This window comes from Trachurus japonicus, chromosome 9 (genome assembly GCF_045865225.1).
Source record: "Trachurus japonicus isolate A0001 chromosome 9, Traja_1.0".
Taxonomy (NCBI): domain Eukaryota; kingdom Metazoa; phylum Chordata; class Actinopteri; order Carangiformes; family Carangidae; genus Trachurus; species Trachurus japonicus.
The window spans coordinates 5,200,005-5,225,585 of record NC_140915.1 but is presented as its reverse complement, the minus strand read 5'-3'; the positions used below and the strand labels follow the sequence as shown (position 1 = coordinate 5,225,585).

Sequence of the window (25,581 nt, the reverse complement as noted above, 5' to 3'; positions counted from 1 at the left end):
GAAATGTGTGAAATATTCAGGTCATAAATTATCATCTATACCAAATGTTTGCGTTTATTTTAATCGTTTTTTGTTTTGTTTTGCTTTTTTTTAATTAAAAATGAGACGCTTACATTTAAATTCCTACCAATTCAGTGTTATGTTAGTTAAATGGACCAGTATCTGTGCGTTTACCTTATTTTTGCACATCTGCCGATACGGTTCCAACATAAAATTTTTGTGAAAGTAACGTTATTTAGGAATCTTTACGATTAAATAATTGTGGCGTTTAATACCACGATTAATTGTGAAAACAAGTAATCGTGACCTATCCCTAGTCCCCGCATCGCCACGGCAGCGATGAATGGGAGCGGATTGAAGTTCTGCTGCTTAGACTGTTTCCATCCCTCAAAGCCACAGACAGCGTCAGATGGCGACTCAAACATGCACCGAGAATAGGGATGTCACGATAATAGATTTTTTTGGTACGATTATTGTCAGAGAAATAATCACAATTACCATGATTATTATGCATTAATTAATTTCACAACACTATTAATGTGTAAAATCAAATATAGTTAAAATATACATTACTAATTATAAAATATTTTAAATATCTATTAAAATATGACCAATTATTAATCCGCTAGGGGAAGTGTTTGAAATAAAGTTTGAAAAAAGTCATTACTTGTCATCGATACCAAATGTTTAAGTTAATTTTAATCTTTTTTTTAAATTAAAAATGACACTCTAGCATTTAAATTCCTACCAATTCAATGCTACGTTAGGTAAATGGACCAGTATCTGTGCTTTTACCTTTACTTTGGCGCACATCTGCCGACACGGTTCATACATAATCTTTTTTTGGAAAGTAATGGTATTTAGGAATCTTTGTGATCAATTAATTGCGGCGTTTAATACCGCGATTAATTGTGAAAACAAGTAATCGTGACATCCCTAACCCAGAAGTTTATTTACTTCAAGCAAGTCCAGAGTTGATATTCCTGTGTTTATGACACAAACGGGAGCTTCCCACTGCACCTGAACACACCGAGCCTCAACTTGGGTCTCGACTCCGCCAGACTTTGAATTAGATCTAGTTTTACAAACATGTCGGCTTGTTGAAGTAAATAAACTTCTGGCTGCATGCTTGAGTCTCCATCTGACGCTGTCTGTGGCTTTGAGGGATGGAAACAGCCTAAGCAGCAGAACTCCCATCCGCTCCCATTCATTGCTGCCGTGGCGACGCGGGGACAGACACAACTACCGCAAAACAGGAGACATTAAACTGAAACTCTTCAGATTCCTTCTTTTAGACCTAAAATGTTAGGAACATACAGCCTGAGTTGAATTCCCCCGTTAGTGTCCTTTAAGACACAGAGCTGCTGAGGTGAACCATCGGCCAAAACCAAACCAAAACATGGGATTTTGAGGTTTTAAATCAGTGCAAAATGAATTGCCCATGGGAAAATGCTCCAGAAAACAGATCCCATGATTTAATTCTTGACTCTAAATAATGATTAATCTATGAAAACTGCTCATGGATGGACAACAAGCTTTTTGTTGAGGTATTTAGCATAGGAGCGTAAGATGCAGCCTGTTTCTCTTTTGCTCTAAAACGTCTAATATAAATGCTCAATGAAATTCCACCTCAGGAAGAATGTCTAATGAGGAAATCACAAAGATAAATAGTGTAGTTGATTAAAAAAAAGAATGAAAACCCCATCATTGACATTAGTTGATTAATTCTAGTCTTTCCCCGTACATTATAAGCATCAAAATATTGCATGTTTGCTATATAGTCCCGTTGTCCACTACAGTGCACATTGTAAAATTAAAATGGAATGAAATGTTCGTATTTTTTTCTTTGCAATTTGTTCTTTACCACCACAACACTTCATTTATGTAAAAAAAATAATAATAACGTCACCTTGTCTATGTTTTTCTCTCAGAAACTGACCAATCAGAAGTCAGGATGATGCCCAAGGTAAACATGCTGCGTTCACTGTTTCTTCCTCTGATGATCAATGTGTGTGTGTGTGTTTTTATTTTATTTTTAGGATCTAAAATCACCAAAAAAATCATCAAAAAAAAGGAGGATGATTCCGTCTCTGTTGTGTCGACGTGTTTGTGCTGATTATCGCCGTCTGAGACCAACTTCTGTCTAAATCCTCTTTTACTTGAACCACATCAGTGACTGACCTAGATATCAGACCAGTCAACACAACGTCAACATCCGCTCAAGTCTTTTTGGATTTTTCCAGACTAAAGAAATAATAATTATAAAAATTATATGAGTAAAGAAGTCCCTTCATTAATTACTGAAGCCAAATTAAAATGTAATTTTCTTTCCAATACGTCTTTTGTATAAGACGAGTGTCAGAACCACAACAAGGAAAATCAACAATCTCAACAACAATCTCAAAGTGCTACAGTGCAGGCTTAATTAAAAGGGACACAAGTTAATAAAAGTTGATAAAAAGACAATGAAAAGTGTACTAAAATTTAGCGGAAAGCTTTCTTGAATAAATATGTCTTTATTCCAGTTATTCCCCAAAGAAATTTAAGTCAAAAGCAACTGGACTTGGTTATTTGTCCAGTTGCTTTTGACTTAAATTTCTATGGGGATAACGATGAATATGAATATTCACAGACTTATTCCAGTTTAAAGGTACAGTATGTAAGAAATCTAAAGCAACTGGCCGTAAAATCCTCCTAATATGTCACAGAGACTCAGGAATAATGTTCATATAACATGATGAACTCACCAACAACAATCCTACAGCCAGAGTATTCGCATTAAAAATCTTTTTTTGCAGACTGCAAATCATGTTTATGTTTTGAATTTACGTGTTTACATGTTGCGCCACCTAGCCCTCTCTCCCAGTCATGGCGGCGTCAGTGGCGTTTCAGCCTCCGGTCTGGTCCACTGAGCTGCCGCTACGACTGGGAGAAAAAATGAGATCGCTGTGTTTTGAATTTGACTGCAGTAACCGTTTTTGGCCACATTCTTACATACTGTACCTTTAAACTTTGAATATTTATAGCTTCATGTTTCAGTCAGCTGTTGACTGTGAATGCAGCACAATTAGTGCATCATTAGAGTGAAAAAACACAAAACAAAAAGCTAAATGTGTCATTAACTCGGTTTCACTGTGTGTGTGTGTGTGTGTGTGTGTGTGTGTGTGTGTGTGTGTGTGTGTGTGTGAGCAGCAGCTGGCTCAGACGTCTCCGGGGAGTGTGTTATCGCTGAGAGGAACCAGCATCCCAGGATCCCCCGCTGCCGCCATTGTGGTAAGGCACACACACACACACACACACACACACACAGACAGATCCAGAGCTATATTATCTTTCAGTTAATCTTGAGGCATTAATCTCTAATCTCCGGACCTCCCCCCCCCTCTCACCCCCCCTCAGGCGCGGGTGGAGGACGGAGTCATCGGCTATAAGGACTTGGCGGCGCTGCCCAGAGACAAAGCCATCCTGGACATAGAGAGACCGGACCTGATGATCTACCAGCCGCACTACAGCTACAGTCCACTGGAGGTGAGGCGTTCAAGTGCTTTCCCTCAGTGTCAGAATGCAATCATACAATTACCACATGTACATTAGTGTAGCCTACAATGTTAAAGGGATACGCCAACATATTTTTTTTCGTGTCTTGCCTCACTCCCGAGTCCATGACCAGCAGATAGACACCATCTTTTTGACTGTGCGTGCAGTAACGAGGGAGATAGAGCCGTATCGCCCGTAATTAGCTTAGCTCAAACACTGGAAGTGTATGGGTAGTGTTAGCCTGCCTCCTACCCGAGCCCAAACCAGCAGTCAGATCGCTGATTTCATTTTAGCTCTAAACTCTGTAAATATATCACTTTATCGACATTTCAAACATGTTTAGGTGAGAAAGTAGCCGTTTAGATCAACAGTGTGTCGTTAATTTGTCTAAATACCAGCTGTTTACAATTTAGTTCGGACGAATTCTGCGCTGCTCAAGCTAGCCGTTTTGACCAACGCACTTCCGGTTACTTTCACAAAATAAAACACCCGTTGCCCTTTACATACAGAAAACCATGACAATAGAATTTGTGCTTTTACTTTGAAATAGGAAGCTAACCTACCCTCGATGTAGCTAGCTTGAACCAAAATAAAGCGTTTTTGCTTGAACCCTCCGTTTTGACCGATCTCGTCCCGTTAGCGGCATTTGACCGCTCAAGATGCCTTACCGGAGAGTTTTGTAGCTCTGAGACGAAGATCGGTTTCCGTTTAGAGTTGCTGAAGAGTTTCTCTGATGACTTTAGGTGGAGGCAGGCTAACACTACCTATACACTTCCAGTGTTTGAGCTAAGCTAATTAGCGTTGCGCTAATTCTGCCCGTATCTCCCTTGTTACTGCACGCACAGTCGAAAGGATGGTGTCTATCTGCTGGTCATGGACTCGGGAGTGAGGCAAGACACGGAAAAAAAAACGTTGGCGTATCCCTTTAACACTCAATATCTGTTTGACCTGTGTATGCAAATATGCAAACGTCTGAAAAAGTTGTTGAGCATACAGTACATGTCTGTCTTTTAGTGTTTACACATTGTCACATATATAACCTCTCTTCTGATTGGCTGACACCGACCTGTCGTTACTACACTACACTGAGATGGTTTTTAGATTTGCAAAATAAAAACCCCAAAAAGAAGAAACACAATGTTCGGTGTTTCAAACTTAACAATAGTTTTTTTAATTGAACCAATCATCACGTTTTCTCATTAAATAATCCAGGTTTTTCTGTTCTCTATATGGCTCCTACATAACGTATCCCAGAATGCAATGCACTGTTTTCATGTTTGACTTTGTGCTTTCTCTCCTGCAGCGGTCGTTGTCTCCTCGCTCCATCTCTCCTCCCCCCTCCCCAGAGGTAAGACCCCCCCTCCCCCACCACGATGTAGTTTCCTCTTCCTGTTTACGTTCTACTTCCTGTTTATGTTCTACTTCCTGTTTACGTTCTACTTCCTGTTTACATTCTACTTCCTGTTCTACTTCCTGTTTACATTCTACTTCCTGTTTATGTTCTACTTCCTGTTTACGTTCTACTTCCTGTTTCCGTTCTACTTCCGGTTTACGTTCTACTTCCTGTTCTACTTCCTGTTTACATTCTACTTCCTGTTTATGTTCTACTTCCTGTTTACATTCTACTTCCTGTTCTACTTCCTGTTTACATTCTACTTCCTGTTTATGTTCTACTTCCTGTTTACGTTCTACTTCCTGTTTACGTTCTACTTCCTGTTTACATTCGAAGAGTTCATTTGCAAAAGCAGATAACTCCGTTTTTAAAAAATTCCAGAATCTTCATTTTTTATTTTTTATTTACATAAGGTGATATCAGTCAAACCAAAGTTGAGTGACTTTGAGATGTAACAAAACAGACATATCTCAAAAAAATAAAGTTTTATTGAAAAGAATAATTAGCAAAGAATAATTACAAAGCCTCAGCCCATTTTTTTTCAAAATGGCACTTATCTGCTTATATAGCCTACTTCCTGTTTACGTTCTACTTCCTGTTTACGTTCTACTTCCTGTTTACCTTCTACTTCCTGTTTACCTTCTACTTCCTGTTTACGTTCTACTTCCTGTTTACGTTCTACTTCCTGCGCTGGTTGAATCTCTCTGTGTTCCGTGTCTAGAACCTGTCCAAAGAGTGGCTGGAGAACCGTTCTCCTGGAGGTTCCTCTCCCAGTTCCACCATCCAGACCAGCAGAACCCACAGCACACACACGCCGCCACCGCCACACACACCGAACACACCGAACACACCGAACACACACACGTCTGGAGCAAAGATCGCCTTGCAGCACTTCCACAGGCCGGGTGAGTAAAACCCGTCATTTAATTTAACGTCAACTGAAATAATGAACTGAAGTAATGTTAACTTAAAGCAGATATCAGTGGAATGTTTTTGTTAATATAAGTCCTAAATAGTCCTATTTTCCGTCAGCAATCACTTACATGAAGTATTTCAGCCTAAACACGAGTCTCTCCGTCACTCTGCTCTGCTGTAACCCGAGGAGAAAATTTTCCTTGTGGGATACAAGTGTTATCCAATGAGGAGAGAGAACGGCATGAAGGGCTGTGTGTGCAGCCAAGGGATGCGCGTGAATGTGGTGACGTAGCACGAGGACCAATTGATGCCTGACAAGGGCGGGGGCTGCTAACTCATGGTGCGTTCAAGGAAACTCGTACTTTGTGTTTTTCCTTCCTGTGAAGTCATACCAGTTCGATCTGGTACGAGTTCACGGGTCGGAAGTTACGAGTGGCCGTTATAGGGAACTTCCACAGACAACAGGACGGTAAAAACACGAGCTACGGGTTACCTGGAACGCTACCAAGTCGTAGTTGTGACTTGAAGCTGTAACTTACGGTTTCAAAAGCCTGCCTTGAACACAGCATTAGCCGAAACGGCCGTGCCGCTGTTATCTGCTTTAACTAACATTACTCAACTCAACTCAACTTTATTTATAGAGCCCTTTAAAACAACCGCAGCTGAAACAAAGTGCTGTAGCTACATAATGCAACATATGGAAATAAAATAATTAGCAGAAGAATAAATATAAAATAATAATTGTTTATTGCTTTTAAAACAATTTAAAAGCAATAAAACAATTTAGAATTTAAATAAAACAATTAAAATAAAAAACAAGCCAAGGAATAAAAATGGGTTTTAGGACGAGTTTTAAAAATGGACATTAAATAAACTAACTGAACTGAACTAACGTCAAGTGGAGTAACGAAGTGAAGTAACGCTAACTGAACTAACGTTAAATAAAGTTAATGAAACTAACGTTAACTGAAGTAACGAACTAATGTAACAAACTGAAATAATGTTAACTGAAGTAATGTTAACGAAGCTAACGTTAATTGAACTAATGTTAACGAAGCTAACGTTAATTGAACTAATGTTAACGAAGCTAACGTTAATTGAACTAATGTTAACTGAGCTAGCATTAACTGAAGTAACAAACTGAACTAACGGACTGAATTAATGTTAACTAAAAGAATGAATTCAACTAACGTGAACTGAATTTAGGATAACTGAACTAGCGTTAACTGAACAAATGTTAACTAAACTAACGTTAAAGCAGAAGTAAGCAATCCGGTTGTTTTGGCTAATGCTGCGTTCCAGGCAGGCTTTTGAAACCGTAAATTACAGCTTCAAGTCACAACTTACGACTTTGTAGCGTTCCAGGCAACCCACTCGTGTTTTTCCGACCTGTTTTACCGGTGAAAGTCACTATAACGGCCACTCGTAACTTCTGACCCGTGAACTCGTACCAGATCGAACTGGTACGACTTCACAGGTCGGAAAAACACGAGTTACGAGTTGCCTTGATGCCGTTCTCTCTCCTCATTGGATAAAACTTGTAGGATACGAGAAAAGTTTTCTCCTCGGCTCAGAGCAGAGCAGAGTGACTGACAGACCCGTGTTTCAGACCAAACACTCTATGTAAGTGATTGCTGTCGGAAGATACAACTATTTAAGACTCATACTAACACAAAAATATCGCTTATTTCTGCTTTAACGAAACTAACATTAAAGCAGATAACAGCGGCACGGCCGTTTCGGCTAATGCTGTGTTCAAGGCAGGCTTTTGAAACCGTAAGTTACAGCTTCAAGTCACAACTACGACTTGGTAGCGTTCCAGGTAACCCGTAGCTCGTGTTTTTACCGTCCTGTTGTCTGTGAAAGTTCCCTATAACGGCCACTCGTAACTTCCGACCCGTGAACTCGTACCAGATCGAACTGGTATGACTTCACAGGAAGGAAAAACACAAAGTACGAGTTTCCTTGAACGCACCATGAGTTAGCAGCCCCCGCCCTTGTCAGGCATCAATTGGTCCTCGTGCTACGTCACCACATTCACGCGCATCCCTTGGCTGCACACACAGCCCTTCATGCCGTTCTCTCCCCTCATTGGATAACACTTGTATCCCACAAGGAAAATTTTCTCCTCGGGTTACAGCAGAGCAGAGTGACGGAGAGACTCGTGTTTAGGCTGAAATACTTCATGTAAGTGATTGCTGACGGAAAATAGGACTATTTAGGACTTATATTAACAAAAACATTCCACTGATATCTGCTTTAACAGAAGTAACAAACTGAGGCAAAACTGAAAGGTTAACTGAAGAAATGTTAACTGAATAACGAACGAAACTAACGTTAACTGAACTAATGTTATGTTCAGTAACGAACTGAACTAATGAACTAAACTAACTTCCTGTGATTTTATTTTTCAGAAAACGGCTCCAACATCTACAAGAAGCCTCCGATCTACAAACAAGGTTCAGTCTGACGCTCAAACTGTCGCTTTGTGGTTCACACACACTGAGCTCGGCATCATGTGTTAACACTGTCTATGTGTGTGTGTGTGTGTGTGTGTGTGTGTGTGTGTGTGTCTGTGTGTGTGTGCAGACGCCTCCTCTCCCGCCGTCCCTCAGGGGAAACACATCGAGGATCTGATCATCGAGTCGTCAAAGTTTCCCGCAGCTCAACCTCCAGATCCAAACCTGCCGTCCAAGATCGAGACCGACTACTGGCCCTGCCCCCCCTCGCTCGCTGTGATTGGTACGGTCCACACACACACACACAGACACACACACACACACACACACACACACACAAACACACACACACCGATACTGACCTTTCAAACTGTCGTCCTCCAGAGAAGGAGTTGAGGAGGAAGGAGCAGAGGGACGAGGAGGAGGAGGAGGAGCTGGACGACGAGCTCTGGGGTCTGCAGGCGCTCCAGAAACAGGAACTCAACAAGGTGAGAGTGAGGTGGTGAGGTGTGTTTAAAGGGATACGCCAACGTTTTTTTTTCGTGTCTTTCCCATAGACTGTAAAAAATATGGACGTAGCGTCCGTGACGTCCCCCATTGGTTTTGCGGAGTCGTTTTTGTGACTCCAATATGGCGGCCTGAACAGCGCCATGTTGGATTGGCCGGCCGAGAACCCGCCCACTGGCCTCGAAGCAGCTGTCCACGGAGCTGCTCGGACCTGTCACTCAACGTTTCCGCGCCCTAATTGGCCAGATTTTTAACCTAATAACAGTAAAACGGTAGAGTTAAAAAAAAATCCCCCCCCCTCAGAGTGTGTGCGGGGGTAGAAACTATCGATTGAGACGAAAAAACGTTCTGACTAGGGATGGGCATTTGAAGAAATATTTTTGATCGATCTTCGGGAAAATTAACGATCAATTATCGATTAATCGTTAATATTAATATTAATATTAATATTCATAATTTAAAAAAAATGCGTGCGGCTATGGCGTGTGCCAGTAATCCAGGGCAGTGCCGGCATCATTTAGGTAAAAAAAAAAAAAAAAAAAAAAGCACCGTTGCGCTGCCTGGCTCACCTGCAGCTGAGCTGTCAGAGCAGCTCTGCTGTCCCTCTCTTCAGCCTCGTGTTTGGCTGCACTTATACAAAAAAACAATCGCAAGCACTTTCAAACTGTGAAAGCGTGTGTTTTATTGTTTTTTCTGTGGCCAACACACGGCGGAGCGGCGCTCTGATCAGCGCGGCACAGAAAAGAGAAACTAACTATGCAGGATATTTACCTTAAGTTTCATTTTAACCGTCGTTAAACAGCTTCGGACTAATTGTGATGTTACATAAATGACTTGTAGCTTGTAACTTACAGAGAGAGTGGAGGCTCCTTCCACACCGCTGCTGAAAACCAAACCTGCTGATCAGAGCGGGCGGAGCCGCGGTGTCACAGCTCACGTCTCTGTTGCACCAAGTCCGCTACACAGGCGCACCCCGTCATATTTAATGAATTATTTCACTCTTAAACCATGTAATAATAATAATAGGCCTGTATAATAACACTTATATGGAGTTTATTGGTTGTTATGAATAAATAAACCCGTGGTTTATTTCTCCATGACAACCTCTGCCCTCTACATGATCCCTTATAATAAATCGATAAAAAATTTCCGTGATCGATAAAATTCTTAACGATCAATAATCGATCATCGATTAATCATGCCCATCCCTAGTTCTGACACCAGGCTTTTAACATGTTTATTGAGGATGTAAAATCGGCGATTTTAACATGGGGGTCTATGGAGAATGCTGCTTTCTGACACCAGCCCCCAGAGGAAGCCGGGGGGATTGCAGTTTTTTGAACGCGGAAGTGAGCTTCACTTCTCAGACCGACGACTGCCCCCTTGGTCTTGCCTCACTCCCGAGTCCATGACCAGCAGATAGACACCATCCTTTCGACTGTGCGTGCAGTAACAAGGGAGATAGAGCCGTATCGCCCGTAATTAGCTTAGCTCAAACACTGGAAGTGTATGGGTAGTGTTAGCCTGCCTCCATCTAAAGTCGCTAATTAGCTTAGCTCAAACACTGGAAGTGTATAGGTAGTGTTAGCCTGCCTCCACCTAAAGTCATCAGAGAAACTCTTCAGCAACTCTAAACGGAAACCGGCGGGCCGATCTTCGTCTCAGAGCTGACAAAACTCTCCGGTAAGGCATCTTGAGCGGTCAAATGCCGCTAACGGGACGAGATCGGTCAAAACTGAGGGTTCAAGCAAAGATGCTTTATTTTGGTTCAAGCTAGCTACATCGAGGGTAGGTTAGCTTCCTATTTCAAAGTAAAAACACAAATGGTTTTCTGTATGTAAAGGGCAACGGGTGTTTTATTTTGTGAAAGTAACCAGAAGTGCGTTGGTCACAACGGCTAGCTTGAGTAGCGCCGAATTCGTCCGAACAAAATTGTAAACAGCTGGTATTTAGACAAATTAACGACACACTGCTGATCTAAACGGCTACTTTCTCACCTAAACATGTTTGAAATGTCGATAAGGTGATATATTTACAGAGTTTAGAGCTAAAATGAAATCAGCTTCTGACTGCTGATTTCTGCTCGGGTAGGAGGCAGGCTAACACTACCCATACACTTCCAGTGTTTGAGCTAAGCTAATTACGGGAAATACGGCTCTATCTCCATGGTTACTGCACACACAGTCGAAAGGATGGTGTCTATCTGCTGGTCATGGACTCAGGAGTGAGGCAAGACACGCAAAAAAAAATGTTGGCGTATCCCTTTAACATCACTATTACCTTATTTACATTGTAGCTACTTTTCTAAACTGAGAACTTCAAAGATGCAAAAACAATAACAGAACAAAGAGTCGCTAAATAAAGTAAAACCAGGAAATTACCTGATGTGAAGATGGACACAGACTGTAACCATGGCAACTCTCTCTCTCTCTCTCTCTCTCTGTCAGATCCAGTCCAATCTGGGTAAAATCATCCTGAAGGAGGAGCTGGACAAGTCTGCAGCTCCTCTGAGGAGGAAAACCCGCTCCCTGCCGGACCGCAGCCAAAACACAGGTACACACACACACACACACACACACACACACACACACACAACTCTGGTGACACCTGGTGGTCAGGATGAGAATAGACAACAAAGAACTCTCCTGTTGTCCTCCTGGGTCAAAGAAGGAAGGATGAAAGGGAAAGGAAGGAAGGCAGGAAGGACGAAGGGAAAGAAGGAAGGAAGGAAGGAAGGAAGGACGAAGGGAAAGAAGGAGGAAGGAAGGAAGGAATGAATGCAGGAAGGTCGAAGGGATAGAAGGAAGGAAGGAAGGAAGGACGAAGGGAAAGAAGGAAGGAAGGAAGGACGAAGGGAAAGAAGGAGGAAGGAAGGAAGGAAGGAAGGGAGGAAGGAAGGAAGGAAGGAATGCAGGAATTTCGAAGGGATAGAAGGAAGGACGAAGGGAAAGAAGGAGGAAGGAAGGAAGGAAGGAAGGACGAAGGGAAAGAAGGAGGAAGGAAGGAAGGAAGGACGAAGGGAAAGAAGGAGGAAGGAAGGATGGAAGGAATGCAGGAATTTCTAAGGGATAGAAGGAAGGAAGGAAGATAGGAAGGAAGGACGAAGGGAAAGAAGGAAGGAAGGAAAGATGGGAGGGAAAAAGGAAGGGAAAAGGAAGGAAAGAGAGATGGAGGGAGGGAACAGATTGGGTCAAAAAAGAAGGAAGAAGTAAGGACGAGGGGAAGGAAGGCTGGAAGGAAGGAAGGAAGGAAGGACGAAGGGAAAGAAGGAGGAAGGAAGGATGGAAGGAATGCAGGAATTTCTAAGGGATAGAAGGAAGGAAGGAAGATAGGAAGGAAGGACGAAGGGAAAGAAGGAAGGAAGGAAAGATGGGAGGGAAAAAGGAAGGGAAAAGGAAGGAAAGAGAGATGGAGGGAGGGAACAGATTGGGTCAAAAAAGAAGGAAGAAGTAAGGACGAGGGGAAGGAAGGCTGGAAGGAAGGAAGGAAGGAAGGACGAAGGGAAAGAAGGAGGAAGGAAGGATGGAAGGAATGCAGGAATTTCTAAGGGATAGAAGGAAGGAAGGAAGATAGGAAGGAAGGACGAAGGGAAAGAAGGAAGGAAGGAAAGATGGGAGGGAAAAAGGAAGGGAAAAGGAAGGAAAGAGAGATGGAGGGAGGGAACAGATTGGGTCAAAAAAGAAGGAAGAAGTAAGGACGAGGGGAAGGAAGGCTGGAAGGAAGGAAGGAAGGAAGGAAGGAAGGAAGGAAGGAAGGAAGGAAGGGAGGGAGGGAGGGAAGCAAAAAGGATTGTGGAAAGAAAGAAGGGAAAAGGGAAGGGAAGAAAGATGGAGGGAGAGAACAGATTTGTTCAAGGAAGGAAGAAGTAAGGACGAAGGGAAGGAAGGAAGGAAGGAAGGAAGAGAGAAAGGAAGGAAAGAAGGAAGGATGGAGGAAGGGAACAGATTGGGTCAGTTTGACCCAGAAGGACGACAGGAGGATTAAACTCTTCTTTGTATAGTTATAATTAATAAATGCTAATAATCAATAATAATAATGATCAATAGCTGATATCAAACCCATGTTATTTCCCTCCTGCTCCTCTCCAGGGTCCAAGTCCTCCAAGTCCGTGTATTTCCCAGCGTCCTCTAAGACCGGCCTGTCCAGGGTGAGTAGCTGCCGACGTCCAATCAGAGCAGAGCTGACGATCACATGATGAACATGAGATGATCCTGTGTGTGTGTGTGTGTGTGTGTGTGTGTTTTCAGCTGCAGTCAGCAGAGTTCAGCTCTTCAGAAAAAACGGCTGCAGGTAAAGTTGCTCTGTTTTATGACATCATCAGTCGAGGACGTTATGTTGTCAAATCAATTGATCAAAGATTTAAAGGGACAACGAGGAGTTTCTATTTGGTTATAAAAAGTCTGATATTAATGTGGATGAATCTACGTTACCACTTGTTAATGGTCCATTTTAGATAAATCTATGGTTTTGTCTCTATGGTTATTTTGTTATTATTAGTGGTGGTGGGCGAGCCGACCAGCGTTTCTTTACTTTCGGTTTCGTGGCGAGTCATGAGAATAACGCCGCCGAATCGCCGCTTATGGTGGGAACTACGACGGTATGTGATCGTCTTCCAACCTCTGACTTTAATTCTTGATGAATGAAAACATGAGTCTGTCTTGCGCCGGTCAAACAATTTCACGGTGCGGAGGCTCATAAATGTAGAGTGAAAACACTTCGCTTTTCCAAAACTCCTCGTTGTCCCTTTAAAAAAAATGTTGTTGTGTTTGTGAAAACGAGGAACTATGAGATTGTAATTCAGATTTTTCTCTCTCTCTGTCTCTCTGTCTCTCTCTTCCTGCAGGCCTTCAGGTACAGTCAGACTTTACCAACATGACGATGTTTGTGTTACTGGTGTGTTTGTTACTGAGGCCCCGTCCACACCGTGTGTTTCTCTACACGGTCCACACGTAACCGCAGTTGTGGGCTCCTGAAACCGGAGTTTTTTGTAACCGGAGTCCAGGGTGAACTAACTTTTTAGAAAACTCCGGTTTCAGCTTCATGTGTGGACAGGAAAACCGGACATTTTTCATAAATCACCCCCCCCCCCGCCCCCCTAGTTACTGTTCCCGACGCTGACCATGTGCTGACCGCTCAGACGCTACTGTGAATATCAATAATCACTATGCGGACAGCCGGACACTAATACAAAACCGCGTGGTCACCATATGTAAACATAATGTTGATATGGCGAAAATAGGCTTTTATCAAATTGTAAATTGCGGTCACTTCCCACTGTTTTGCTTCCTCCCGTCCTGTACGTTTGTTTTCAATGAAGCCTTTCAGAATCAATCAGTGGATCGATGGATTATCGTTACCATGTGTGTATTTGTGTATTTTCGTATCTGTCATAAACAAGAGATTACGGGCGGGGTGTGTTAGTGTAACACTTGTGGATCGACACAATGAGGAGAGGGGGTCTGCAGTGTTCACAGCATTTATTTTCTCCAGTCAAACCTGCGGGCGACAATTATGCACAAAATGTCGGCATCCGTCTTTGTGGCTCACGCCCTCAGTCATGGAAAACATTTCTGTGAGGGGAAGAAGGGAGGGGCTACACAAACCTGTAGGGCTACAGGTGCCCAGGAGGGACAAAAAGAAAGCAAAACGTCCTCTTAGAGGCAAAAAGAAAAGAAAACTATTTAAATAAGATACAATTCACAAACAAAATATAATAAATAATAAAGGTGCATTTCAACTCTGTTACATTAGTAGCACGGACTCGTCTCCAGTTCCAGCTGCTTTCCTGTGAGGAGTGATATCACCTACTGCTTTGGAATGCACATGACATTGTTTGAGACGGATTTGCGGTTTCATGTGGACGGAGTTATTTTTTATCACACCGGTGGTGTGGACGCGAATTTTTTTTTAACCGGGGTCCATAAAATACCCGTGTTCGTGTGGACAAGGCCTGAGTGTGTGTGTGTGTGTGTTGCAGAATGGAGACTCCAGGATGGACAGAGGGAATTCTCTGCCCAGCATGTTGGACCACAAGGTGACATCAGTGTGTTTGTTGCTGTTATGGTCGTTGTTTTCTTTGTGTCTGTGACTAACACACGGCTGCTGCTGATTGGTCGATGTCGTCTGCAGATTTTCCCCTATGGGATGTTGGTGGTGACGCACAGAGGACGCAGCAAACTGCCCCCCGGAGTGGACCGGACCCGACTGGAGGTAAACTAACAGGAGAAGCCAACTGTATCAGGAAAAGGAAAAGCAGCCAGAAAACAGAAACGGTTTTCAAAGTTTTCATATTCTGTTACTTATTCATGACTAATAAATATACCGTACTTTCCGGACTATAGAGTAGGGCTGGAAAAAAAAAAAAAAAAAAGTTATGGGGTGCGTTTGTGACGAGAGCTGGGACAGCGCAGCGGGGCGGAGGCTCTGATCTTCCCAGGTTGGATTTCATCCCACAGATGCAATAAGTGACACACACGGAAGCAGAGAGCCTCCACTCTCCCTCTTAATAAGTTCAACCATGACAATTACTCCAAATCTGTTTATTAGTTAAGCTAAACACCCTGTATAGTTTCTTTTTTTTTTTTTTTTTTTTTTTTATATTTTTTGGCTTTTTGCCTTTATTTGATAGTGATGACAGTAGAGATAGACAGGAAATGGGGAGGCAGAGAGAGGGGGAATGACACGCAGGAAAGGTCCGCCCGACTCAGGATTCGAACCGGGGACGCCTGCGGCGAGGACTGTAGCCTCTACATGGGGCGGCCGCTCTACCCACTGCGCCACGCACCGCCCCACCCTGTATAGTTTCTGCTGCTGGATCATAAAACTTTTTTTTGAATAAATATTTAAAAATATAAACTTAAAAACCTTAAACACACATTGGCACTGTTTATTTAAGGTAATAATGTAGCATGGACAAGCTATAAATCCTGCATAGCCCCCCCCCCCCCCGCATAATCGTGTAAATAATCGTGATTTCAATATTGACCAAAATAATCGTGATTATGATTTTTGCCATAATCGTCCAGCCCTACTATAGAGCGCACCTGAGTAGAAGCTGCACCAGCTAAATTTGAAACGAAAACACATATCTAGGCCGCACTTGAATATAAGCCGCAGGTTTTCATGTTGTAACATGAGATGTTTACACAGAAAGACAGTGGGGAACTGTGACAGTCCACTCGCTTTTCTGCTGTTCTGGTTACGCTCCTCTCCTCCATGTGCATTTGTTCACAACGAAGCCGGCGAAAAATCAATAAATGGAGCGACAGGATAACGTTACATAAACGATGTTACGGCGTGTGTGTGTTTGTGTTGTCTTAACCATCATAAACAAAAGATTACAGGTTACGGAGCGCGTTTGTGTCAAGACAAGAGCTGGCTTATAGTCCGGAAAGTACGGTATCTGTAAATCATTAATTCAAATAAAGTTTTATTCTACTATTTGTAAATCAATTTTAAAAGAGGAACTATGCTATTTGAAGTTTAACTATGCTACATTTTTACCTTGATTAAACAGCTTTGGACACAAACACGCCCTGTAACCCATAATGTCTTGTTTATGACAGATGAATATACACGTAACATCGTAAAACATTATCTACCGCTCTATTGATTGATTTCTTGCTGGCTTTGTTGTAAACAAATGCACATGGCCAGGACGAGGGTTAGCAAAACAGCGGAAAAGCAACCTACATAGCCTAGTTCCTCTTTAAATGTGAAATATGAATTGGTTTGATGTCTATTAAAATATGAAATGATCCCTCAGAGGTCTATGATCACATTTTGATAACTTTGTTTTAATATTATATTGCTATAATGGGAATATATTGTACTGTAGTAAACACACACATCGTCTGCATATGGCGCAACACTGGTAACATACAGTACTATCCTGGCAGGCAGTGGCGTGCACAGGGGGGGCAGGGGGGACGGTCGCCCCCCCTCGTGGCCCAATTGTTGAAAAACGCGTGCTAAAGTGCCCCCTGGGAGCCAAAACGCGCGTTAAAGTGCCCTCTTGGAAAACACATGCTAAAGTGCCCTCATGGGAGCCAAAATGTGTTCTAAAGTGCCCTCTAGGAGCCAAAACACATGCTGAGTGCCCTCATGGGGGCCAAAACGTATGCTAAAGTGCCCTCTAGGAGCCAAAACGTGTGCTAAAGTGCCCTCATGACAGCCAAAACGTGTGCTAAAGTGCCCTCTAGGAGCCAAAACGCGTGCTTAAGTGCCCTCATGACAGCCAAAACGTGTGCTAAAGTGCCCTCTAGGAGCCAAAACGTGTGCTAAAGTGCCCTCTAGGAGCCAAAACGCGTGCTTAAGTGCCCTCATGGCAGCCAAAACGTGTGCTAAAGTGCCCTCTTGGGAGCCAAAACATGTGTTAAAACAGGCCAAATCGACGTTAAAAAAGACCAATTTTTTTTCGCCGCCAACCTGTGGTCGCCGGCCAAACGCACCATGTCGCTACAGTCTCACTCTTGTCATTTTCTGAAACTTGGCAGCCCTGAAAGTGCCCCCTAGGAGCCAAAACATGTGGTAAAATGGCCTCTAGGAGCCAAAACATGTGGTAAAATGACCTCTAGGAGCCAAAACGCGTGCTAAAGTGTCCTCTTGGGGGCCAAATCGACGTTAAAAAAGGCCAATTTTTTTTTCTTGCCCTCAGGGAAGCCAAAACGCGTGCTAAAGTGCCCTCTTCAGTGGCAACGTGCTATTATGTGCCCTTTTTTTTCCTGTTCGCCCCTGCCCTTCAAAAAGTCTGTGCACGCCACTGCTGGCAGGAGTCCATGAGCCTATTGAAACAGAAAGTTTACATGACGGCAACCTCTCTCTCTCTCTCTCTCTCTCTCTCTCTCTCTCTCTCTCTCTCTCTCTCTGTGTCCCTGTCTCTGTGGATGTCCCTCGCCCTGGCAGAGACACCTCTCTCAGGAGGAGTTCTTCAGTGTCTTCGGGATGTCCATCGAGGAGTTCGACGGCCTCTCGCTCTGGAAGAGGAACAACCTGAAGAGGAGGGTCTGTCTCTTCTGACGTGGCCGCTGCTATAAGACTCCAACTCCCACAATCCCCTGCTCTTCTCGGATCACTGGCAGAATCTGTAAAAAAAAACACAAAAAAAACAAACACAGACTCTGAATAAAACAACATAATCAGCAGCACAAACACCACCGCCACCGCCACCACCACCATTATTATCATCATCACAGCGGCAGCGGCTGTCGACTCAGTGAAGGTTTGATGCCGCACACGTCGTTGAATCACCAGAAAAGACGCTTCAGTCCTCAGACGTCTGTTTTAAAAGTTCATCAGCAACAAAACTACTGAGCACAAATGATCACGGTGAAGATTTTAGAGCTAGCGGGAGCGACGGACGTGGAAACGCAAAAACACTGAGCGGCGTTTAGGCTTCAGAAGTTGTTTTGAAAAGTTTTTTCTGAACAAACTCCAGAGGAAATAAACAACTTCAGCTGCAGGACAAAGCCACTGAAATCGACTGTGGCACTTAAAGGAGCTGTTTGTAAGCTATGCTATTGCTACATAGCTAACATTAGCATTCGCAGATATTCACTTGCCAGTCAAGAGGAGGATCAAACTTTATTCCTTTACTCACCGACATCTGTCTCTAGATGTTGAAACCAAACACCGATGTTAACTGTCGCATCCCGTTTTACTTACCTACCGAAATTAGCATGCTAACCTGCTAGCCCAGCCTGTTTCATTACCGCCTGTTCCCCCACGAGTTCTCTGAGTTTCGTTAATGTGGTTTTGGTTCAGTGACTGAAATAAGGTCTTTAATTATACAACATAAACAGTAAATAGCCTGCTAACATCACATTAGCATCTTTAGATCTTTCATCACATTCTACTGAACAGAACCAGTGATGCTAACATCTGGGTTAGCCTACAAAGATGCATCACCTCTCCAGCTCTGTGCACCAGAGCGTTGTAGATGTTGGGGAATATATCACTGCAGATAAATAACTGCTAAAAAATGTTTTGCACGTGATCCACTCTGTGGTGTGTTTATTAGAGTGACACGATTTAACTAGCTAGCTCCTACGTCTGCAGCGCTAACAGCCTGATTGACCAATGTGATGATGTTGATGAGCAGGTTAGCAAAAAAGAAAAAACTCAGAGGACGTGTTATAACATCTTTAGGGCTGCATCTATCGATTATTTTCATTATCGATTATTTAAACGATTAATCGATTAGTTGTTTGGTCAATAAAATGTTGAAAAATATCAATCGGTGTTTCCCAAACCACAAGACGACGTCCTCAAATGTCTTGTTTTGTCCACAAACCAAAGAGAGACTCAGTTTATTGTCATAAAGCAAACAAAGAAACCAGAAATATTCACATATAAGAAGCTAAAATCTGAGAATTTTGACTTTTTTTCTTATAAAAACTACTCAAACCGATTATTCAATTATCAAAATAGTTGACGATTCGTTTGATAATCGATTTTTGTTCGATTAATCGATTAATTGTTGCAGCTCTAAACATCTTGTAGCCTATCATAAAGACGACGATGGCTGAAACTCGTCAGATTTACAAACAGCTCCTTTGAAAGTCAAGTGAATTGTGATGCGGTAGGGACTCGGCACAGAGTCGGTGAACTGGGTTCTGGGTGCAGGTAAGTGGGTTCTGGGCGCTGGGTAGCGGGCATGGCGGCTACGTAGAGGGGTCGAGGTTCATCACAGCAAGTTTGTAGGTCAGAGGGAGGAAGTAGGAGGTCAGTATTAGAGTCACTGGAATAAGAGAGTAACGACAGCATTGGTCCAATGGCAGCGCCTCCTGGTGGAGGAATATGGGTTTTGCAAAAGCGCCCAAGAACTGACATCTCTGCATTGTTGGTGAATGAGCAAGTGTGGTGTTTTCAATAATTTAAGGACATTTATAGATCACCCACGTTAATAGCATCATTGAGGATCCTTTACAGATAAACATTAACACAAAAAAAATTCAATTCAATTCAATTCAATATCTTTATTGTCCACAATGTGGAAATTTGTCTTTGGCTTCACCACTTACAGTACGCATAAGACCACATAAAATACAATACAATAACACACAATAAATAGCATAGCAAAAGAGTAAAAGAATAAAAGAGTAAAAAGGTGATATACATAGCTCCAAAGTGTCCTGAATTGCATTTATGAATTTAATATTGTGATTGCATGCGGTATGAATGATTTCTTAAAAATATTTTTCGTAGTTTTGGCAGCTCTATAGCGCCTTCCTGAGGGGAGTTTTTGAAAATTCATTGGCTAGGGGGTGACTAGGATCTGCTAAAATCCTATATGCCTTCAGTTCGACTCTGTCGTCGTAAATACATCCCAGTTGTTTCTGGGATGTATTTACGACGTGAAATGAAAAACAGTTGTCTACATTAATGTTTCAATCTACATTTTGTAATAAACAAATTATAAGTATAATTTGATATGACCAAGACACCTAAAAACAAAAACACGGCCGTTTTCATCCATTTACAACCAAGTGGGCAACACACATACATTGGAGTGAATGAGTTTTCTGGGCGCTTTTGCAATACCCATATCCTGCCACTCGGGGCGCAAAACCCTTAAACCCTTAAACCCTTAAACCCTTAAACCCTTAAACCCTTAAACCCTTACCACGGGAGTCAATGGTGGTGTCGTTACTCTCTTTTCCAGTGCTCTAGTCAGTATGTTCTTCAGCAGCTGAAAGTGAAACCGCTCAGGTGCTTGGTTGTAGTGGTGGTTCAATATATCCTGGATTATAGAGGGTTTAAATGTTAATCGCACTATTTAAGAAGTTTTTTCCACACCACAGCAGGTTAAAGGTCACACACACACACAGACACACACACACAACACACACACACACACTCGACTGAAGTCAGGATTTTATTATTGATCTTCCAGCTGTAGTCAGGGCATTAAAACAAACAACATTCCTGCTGACTTCCTGAGTCATATAAGACGAAAAAGAAAAAGAAAAAAAAAAGAATTGAGCATTGCTCCTATTGGCTTAGCCAGCTATGATGTCATAGTGACAGCATTTCTCTCCCAGCACTGAAAAGAAAAACAAGGAGACAGTTTGATAGAAGTCACTCAGCCTGAAATACAGGTTTAATTTACATTTAAATGGAATAAATTTAGACTTGAATCTCAGGATTTAAAATGGATTAAAAGAAAAAAATCACATTTGGCGTCAGTCGTCTTCCGTACAAGTCAAATTCTTCCATCGTTCACCATTTAGCTTTCACGTTACAGCTCCAGGCTTTTTTTTTAAAGGAGAAAACTGGAATATTTTAGTGAACCTGAAAGGAAACAACAGTTGAAAAAAGTTTGTGTGTTGATTCATTAGCGCGAGACGGTGATTAAACTGTCTCCTTGTTTCTTTCCTTATAGTTCAGCATAAGCCACTGCCCTGTTGTGTCTAGGCACACACACACACACACACACACACACACACACACACACTGATGAGGGGTTGTTGCTGTGCAGAAAACAATAATAATAATAATAATAATAACCTTCGGACCAGAGTCTCTACGCGGCTCTGGTTCGTCCACTCAGCAGGTTGTAGACATTTAGCGTCGGCTATAGTGTTGCTTAGTGACCAAATGATGTGCAGCTATTTTTTTAAAACCTCCATAGAGAAGTGGCATGTTTGTTATTAAAACCTTAAAATGAAAAAAACTATCCGTCAGTACTACGAGAACGTTGGGGGGGAGGAAAAAGGAAAATGTATCCCGACGAAAAAAAATGGACAAAAGAAACCCTTCTGGACTTTTCTGAGGACGGATGGGAAATCACTGGACATTCATCACCTGGACGCAGCTGGAAGTCGAGGTGAAATGAACAGACTCACGGAGACACTTCAGCACCGTAGTTAAATATCTATCAAGTATTAACGTCCACCAGCGTCTATATGAATCTGCAGGGCCGTTGCTAGGAATTCTGGGCCCCCTTAAAGAGTACTAAAGTGGGCCCCTCCCCCTAACTTTTCCTTTTTTTTTTTCTTAGACTAACGTATGTATTATCGTTTTTTATTTAGCCTTCTTTGTTTTGATGCTAATGCAGCATTACACTGCAAAAACTCAAGTATCTTAGCAAGAATATTTGTCTTATTTCTAGTCAAAATGTCATTTCTAGTCAAAACAAATCTCATTCTACTTAAAATAAGACTCATCATATTAAAAGTAGCTTGTTTTTAGACACTTTTTACTTCTTTCAAGCAGATTTTCACTTGGAATAAGTAGAAAAAATCTGATAGTGGAGCAAGTTTTTCTTCCTTATTACAAGCACAAAAAAACGAGATTAGTTTTGACTAGAAATGAGACATTTGGACAAGAAATAAGACAAATATTCTTGGAAAGATGTTGAGTTTTTACAGTGTACTATGAGTATTAGTCAGGGTCTTACGCAGAATAAATCAGTCATACAAAGATTAGACTACTGGGGTCTTTTATGGGCCCCACTGGGCGCTGGGCCCCTAGAATTATCATCACCTTTCTGCCCTATACAACGGCCCTGTATATCTGATCTCCATACACGACGACGTGGATGGGTTCGATCTATAGACCTGCACTGCAATTACAGCTGATCGGTAGTAGTCGACTTGTTGAACACGTGTCACTCGTTAGGAAAAGCAGCACAGGTGTTAAAGGTGCAATAAGGAGGATTTCATGTGGCAATAAATCGAAGCCAGGCGGCGGGAACGACTGTGAACCAATGAGAGAAGTGTTTAATAGTTATAAAGTCGTCAGTGTTCACCCAACTTTGACACTTTATGCTTCAAACAGCGATGAGATGTTGGATTAGAAAACTGCAGCTTCTTCAGTGTGAGGTTTTGCTACTTTCCCGTTAAAGGAATAGTTCACCAAAAAAATGAAATTCAGTCATTAATAGTGACTCACCCTCATGCTGATGAATACTCCAGAGTAGTTTTTTATTCCTCAAAGTGCATTTGGAGACCCGGGAGGCCGGTTCCTAGTCCAATGAACGAAAACTTTATATGAGAGTCAATAGGACCCGACACAAAAACATCCATAAAACTACACAAAAACCATTTAATATTCCTTCACACTGCTCGTCCACTGCAATCCAAGTGTCCTGAAGGGAAATAGTCCAGAGTTTACTGGAAACTACCTCATTTAGGCAAGTGCACCAGGCAAATTCACTGTTTAGGCTGTAAAAATGTCCTAAATGACGTTGTTTCCAGTAAACTCTGGACTAATTCCCTTCCCTTAAATGGTTTTTGTGTAGTTTTATGGACGTTTTTGTGTCGGGCGCTTTAATAAATAAAGTTTTCGCTGGACTACGAACCGGCCTCCCGGGTCTCCAGATGCACTTTGAGGAATAAAAAATTGAATTTTTCATTTTTTGGCGAACTATTCCTTTAAATTGTTGCACTTCTGTTTCAATTATGACGACATTTCACTAATGAAGACAATCGTCCGTTTCATATAACGTCATAATAATGCGTCAAATGATTTATAATGTAGTAAGACACCACAAGGGGCCAGTTTTCGCATTGAATACTTATTTCTACGGAAGCCCTGAAGGCCTCTCTTCTTTTCCCCACCTGCTCATCACATGATCGTTCTTTTGTTTGCAGATTTAAACGACATTTTCAGCTAAATAAAAAGTATGTGGAGGAATTTTAATCACCTGGAAAAAGCATGTTTTTAGTCTTAGTTAGTTAGATAGTTAGTTAGTTGTGCACCTCTGCCTCCTTGTGGCTGAAATGAGTATTACAAAGCGATATATTTATCGAAAATGGGCCCATTAACAAGTGGTAACGTAGATTCATCCACATTAACGTAAGACTTTTTTATAACCAAATAGAAACTCCTCGTTGTCCCTTTAACAAAAATATATAAGATTTATATTTCACTTGCCTTTCAGGGCTTCCATAGATACCGTGTTTAAACGTATTAAATGCAGGAAATGTCTCATTATGTTTTAAATCATTAGATATTATTCGATCAGGTAGCTGCTGACGTGAATTTTTCCGACGAAGTTTACTCTCACTGTAAAATCATCACCGCCGTCACGCGCCGCGACGTCTGCCACCGCCACGCTTCCTGCCTGAGTGCAGCAGCGACTGAGGAGTGTGAAGGTGTGTGTGTGTGTGCAGGGCTGTTGCTAGGAATTCTGGGCCCCCTTAAAGAATACTAAAGTGGGCCCCTCCCCCTAACTTTTCCTTTTTTTTTTTTCTTAGACTAACGTATGTATTATCGTTTTTTATTTAGCCTTCTTTGTTTTGATGCTAATGCAGCATTACACTGCAAAAACTCAAGTATCTTACCTAGAATATTTGTCTTATTTCTAGTCAAAATGTCATTTCTAGTCAAAACAAATCTCATTCTACTTAAAATAAGACTCATCATATTAAAAGTAGCTTGTTTTTAGACACTTTTTTACTTCTTTCAAGCAGATTTTCACTTGGAATAAGTAGAAAAAATCTGATAGTGGAACAAGTTTTTCTTCCTTATTACAAGCACAAAAAACTTACTTTCACTGGCAGATTTTTCTATTAATTGTGAATTTAAGTGAAAATGATCTAAAAACAAGTTAATTTTTAGGTTATGAGTCTTATTTTAAGTGGAAAGAGATTAGTTTTGACTAGAAATGAGACATTTGGACAAGAAATAAGACAAATATTCTTAGAAAGATGTTGAGTTTTTTTTTAAATCAGTCATACAAAGATTAGACTACTGGGGTTTTTTATGGGCCCCACTGGGCGCTGGGCCCCTAGAGTTATCATCACCTTTCCCCCCTATACAACGGCCCTGTGTGTGTGCATGTGTGTGTGTGTGCGTGTGTGTGTGAGCAGCATCGGTCACTTTACGTTGAGATGATTTACTTTTTTGTTTGTTTTCCTTTAGATTTTTCTGCGCAGTGATTGTGACACCGAGAGAGTTTCAGCTTTGTTCTGATTGGTTGAAGTTTGACGTAGGCTACAGTAGAAACAGGAAGTGAAGTGGGTTGCCGTGACTAACACCATGATGACACAAAAAGATTGTTCCATGACTTTGTTTTTGTTTTTTTCTCTTCTTTTTGTACATTTTAAAGTGTTTTATTCTGTTTTTATTGAATTATTTGAACACGCCGGGCGACTTCCCAAAGGGGGGAGGGGCGTGTCACTGTCTGCTCTCCTGATTGGCTAATGTACCTAACTGCTGTATGCATGATGTCATGATGATGATGATGATGATGTCACGTTTTTTATTTGGCCTTTATTGAAACAGATAGTTGTTAACGACAGTGGACAGTGACTCGTCCTGCTGATGTACATATGAACCACTGAATGACAACATGAGGATTATTATTGTTGCTGTTGGTGAAGTAACAGATGAATGGTGACGTGAATGATTAACCATGAGTTATGATTATAATAATGATAATGATAATAATTATGATAATGATAATGACCATAATAATAATAATAATAAAGAGCATTTCTATTTGCAACTTCCTCTACGACACCAGAGTCTCATTCATAAACTAACAAGTTGTAAATATGAATATATATATGTACAGCCATGGGGGGAAAAAATGAAGAGACCACTTCAAAATGATGAATTTCTCTGGTTTTACTATTCAAAGGTATGTGTTGGAGTAAAATGAACATTTTTGTTTCATTCTATTAAAGGGATAGTTCAACATTTTGGCAAATTGGCCCATTGCCATAATCCCTATAGTCATAGCAGTAGGTTTGTTACCTTTAATTGTCGGTGCAAGCTGTTTTTAGAACGGCGGAGCAGAGCCGTGAGCTGCTCAGAGCTACG

The 25,581-nt window shown here is 41.7% G+C and overlaps 1 protein-coding gene across 1 annotated transcript in view; it reads left to right on the top strand.

Moving 5' to 3' along the window:
- Positions 1-20,963, top strand: part of LOC146980759 (dematin-like) — a 43,604-nt gene extending 22,641 nt beyond the window's left edge. Inside the window, exons 3-17 of the mRNA XM_085785761.1 lie at positions 1,932-1,966; positions 3,193-3,273; positions 3,400-3,528; positions 4,841-4,885; positions 5,652-5,835; positions 8,260-8,304; positions 8,435-8,587; positions 8,689-8,792; positions 11,259-11,364; positions 12,900-12,958; positions 13,059-13,101; positions 13,655-13,662; positions 14,789-14,845; positions 14,941-15,021; positions 17,716-20,963. Coding sequence (XP_085641887.1) covers positions 1,955-1,966; positions 3,193-3,273; positions 3,400-3,528; positions 4,841-4,885; positions 5,652-5,835; positions 8,260-8,304; positions 8,435-8,587; positions 8,689-8,792; positions 11,259-11,364; positions 12,900-12,958; positions 13,059-13,101; positions 13,655-13,662; positions 14,789-14,845; positions 14,941-15,021; positions 17,716-17,829 — 1,221 coding nt within the window. The 5' untranslated portion in view covers positions 1,932-1,954 and the 3' untranslated portion in view covers positions 17,830-20,963. The remainder of the gene's footprint in view (positions 1-1,931; positions 1,967-3,192; positions 3,274-3,399; positions 3,529-4,840; positions 4,886-5,651; positions 5,836-8,259; positions 8,305-8,434; positions 8,588-8,688; positions 8,793-11,258; positions 11,365-12,899; positions 12,959-13,058; positions 13,102-13,654; positions 13,663-14,788; positions 14,846-14,940; positions 15,022-17,715) is intronic.
- Positions 20,964-25,581: the final 4,618 nt, after the last annotated feature.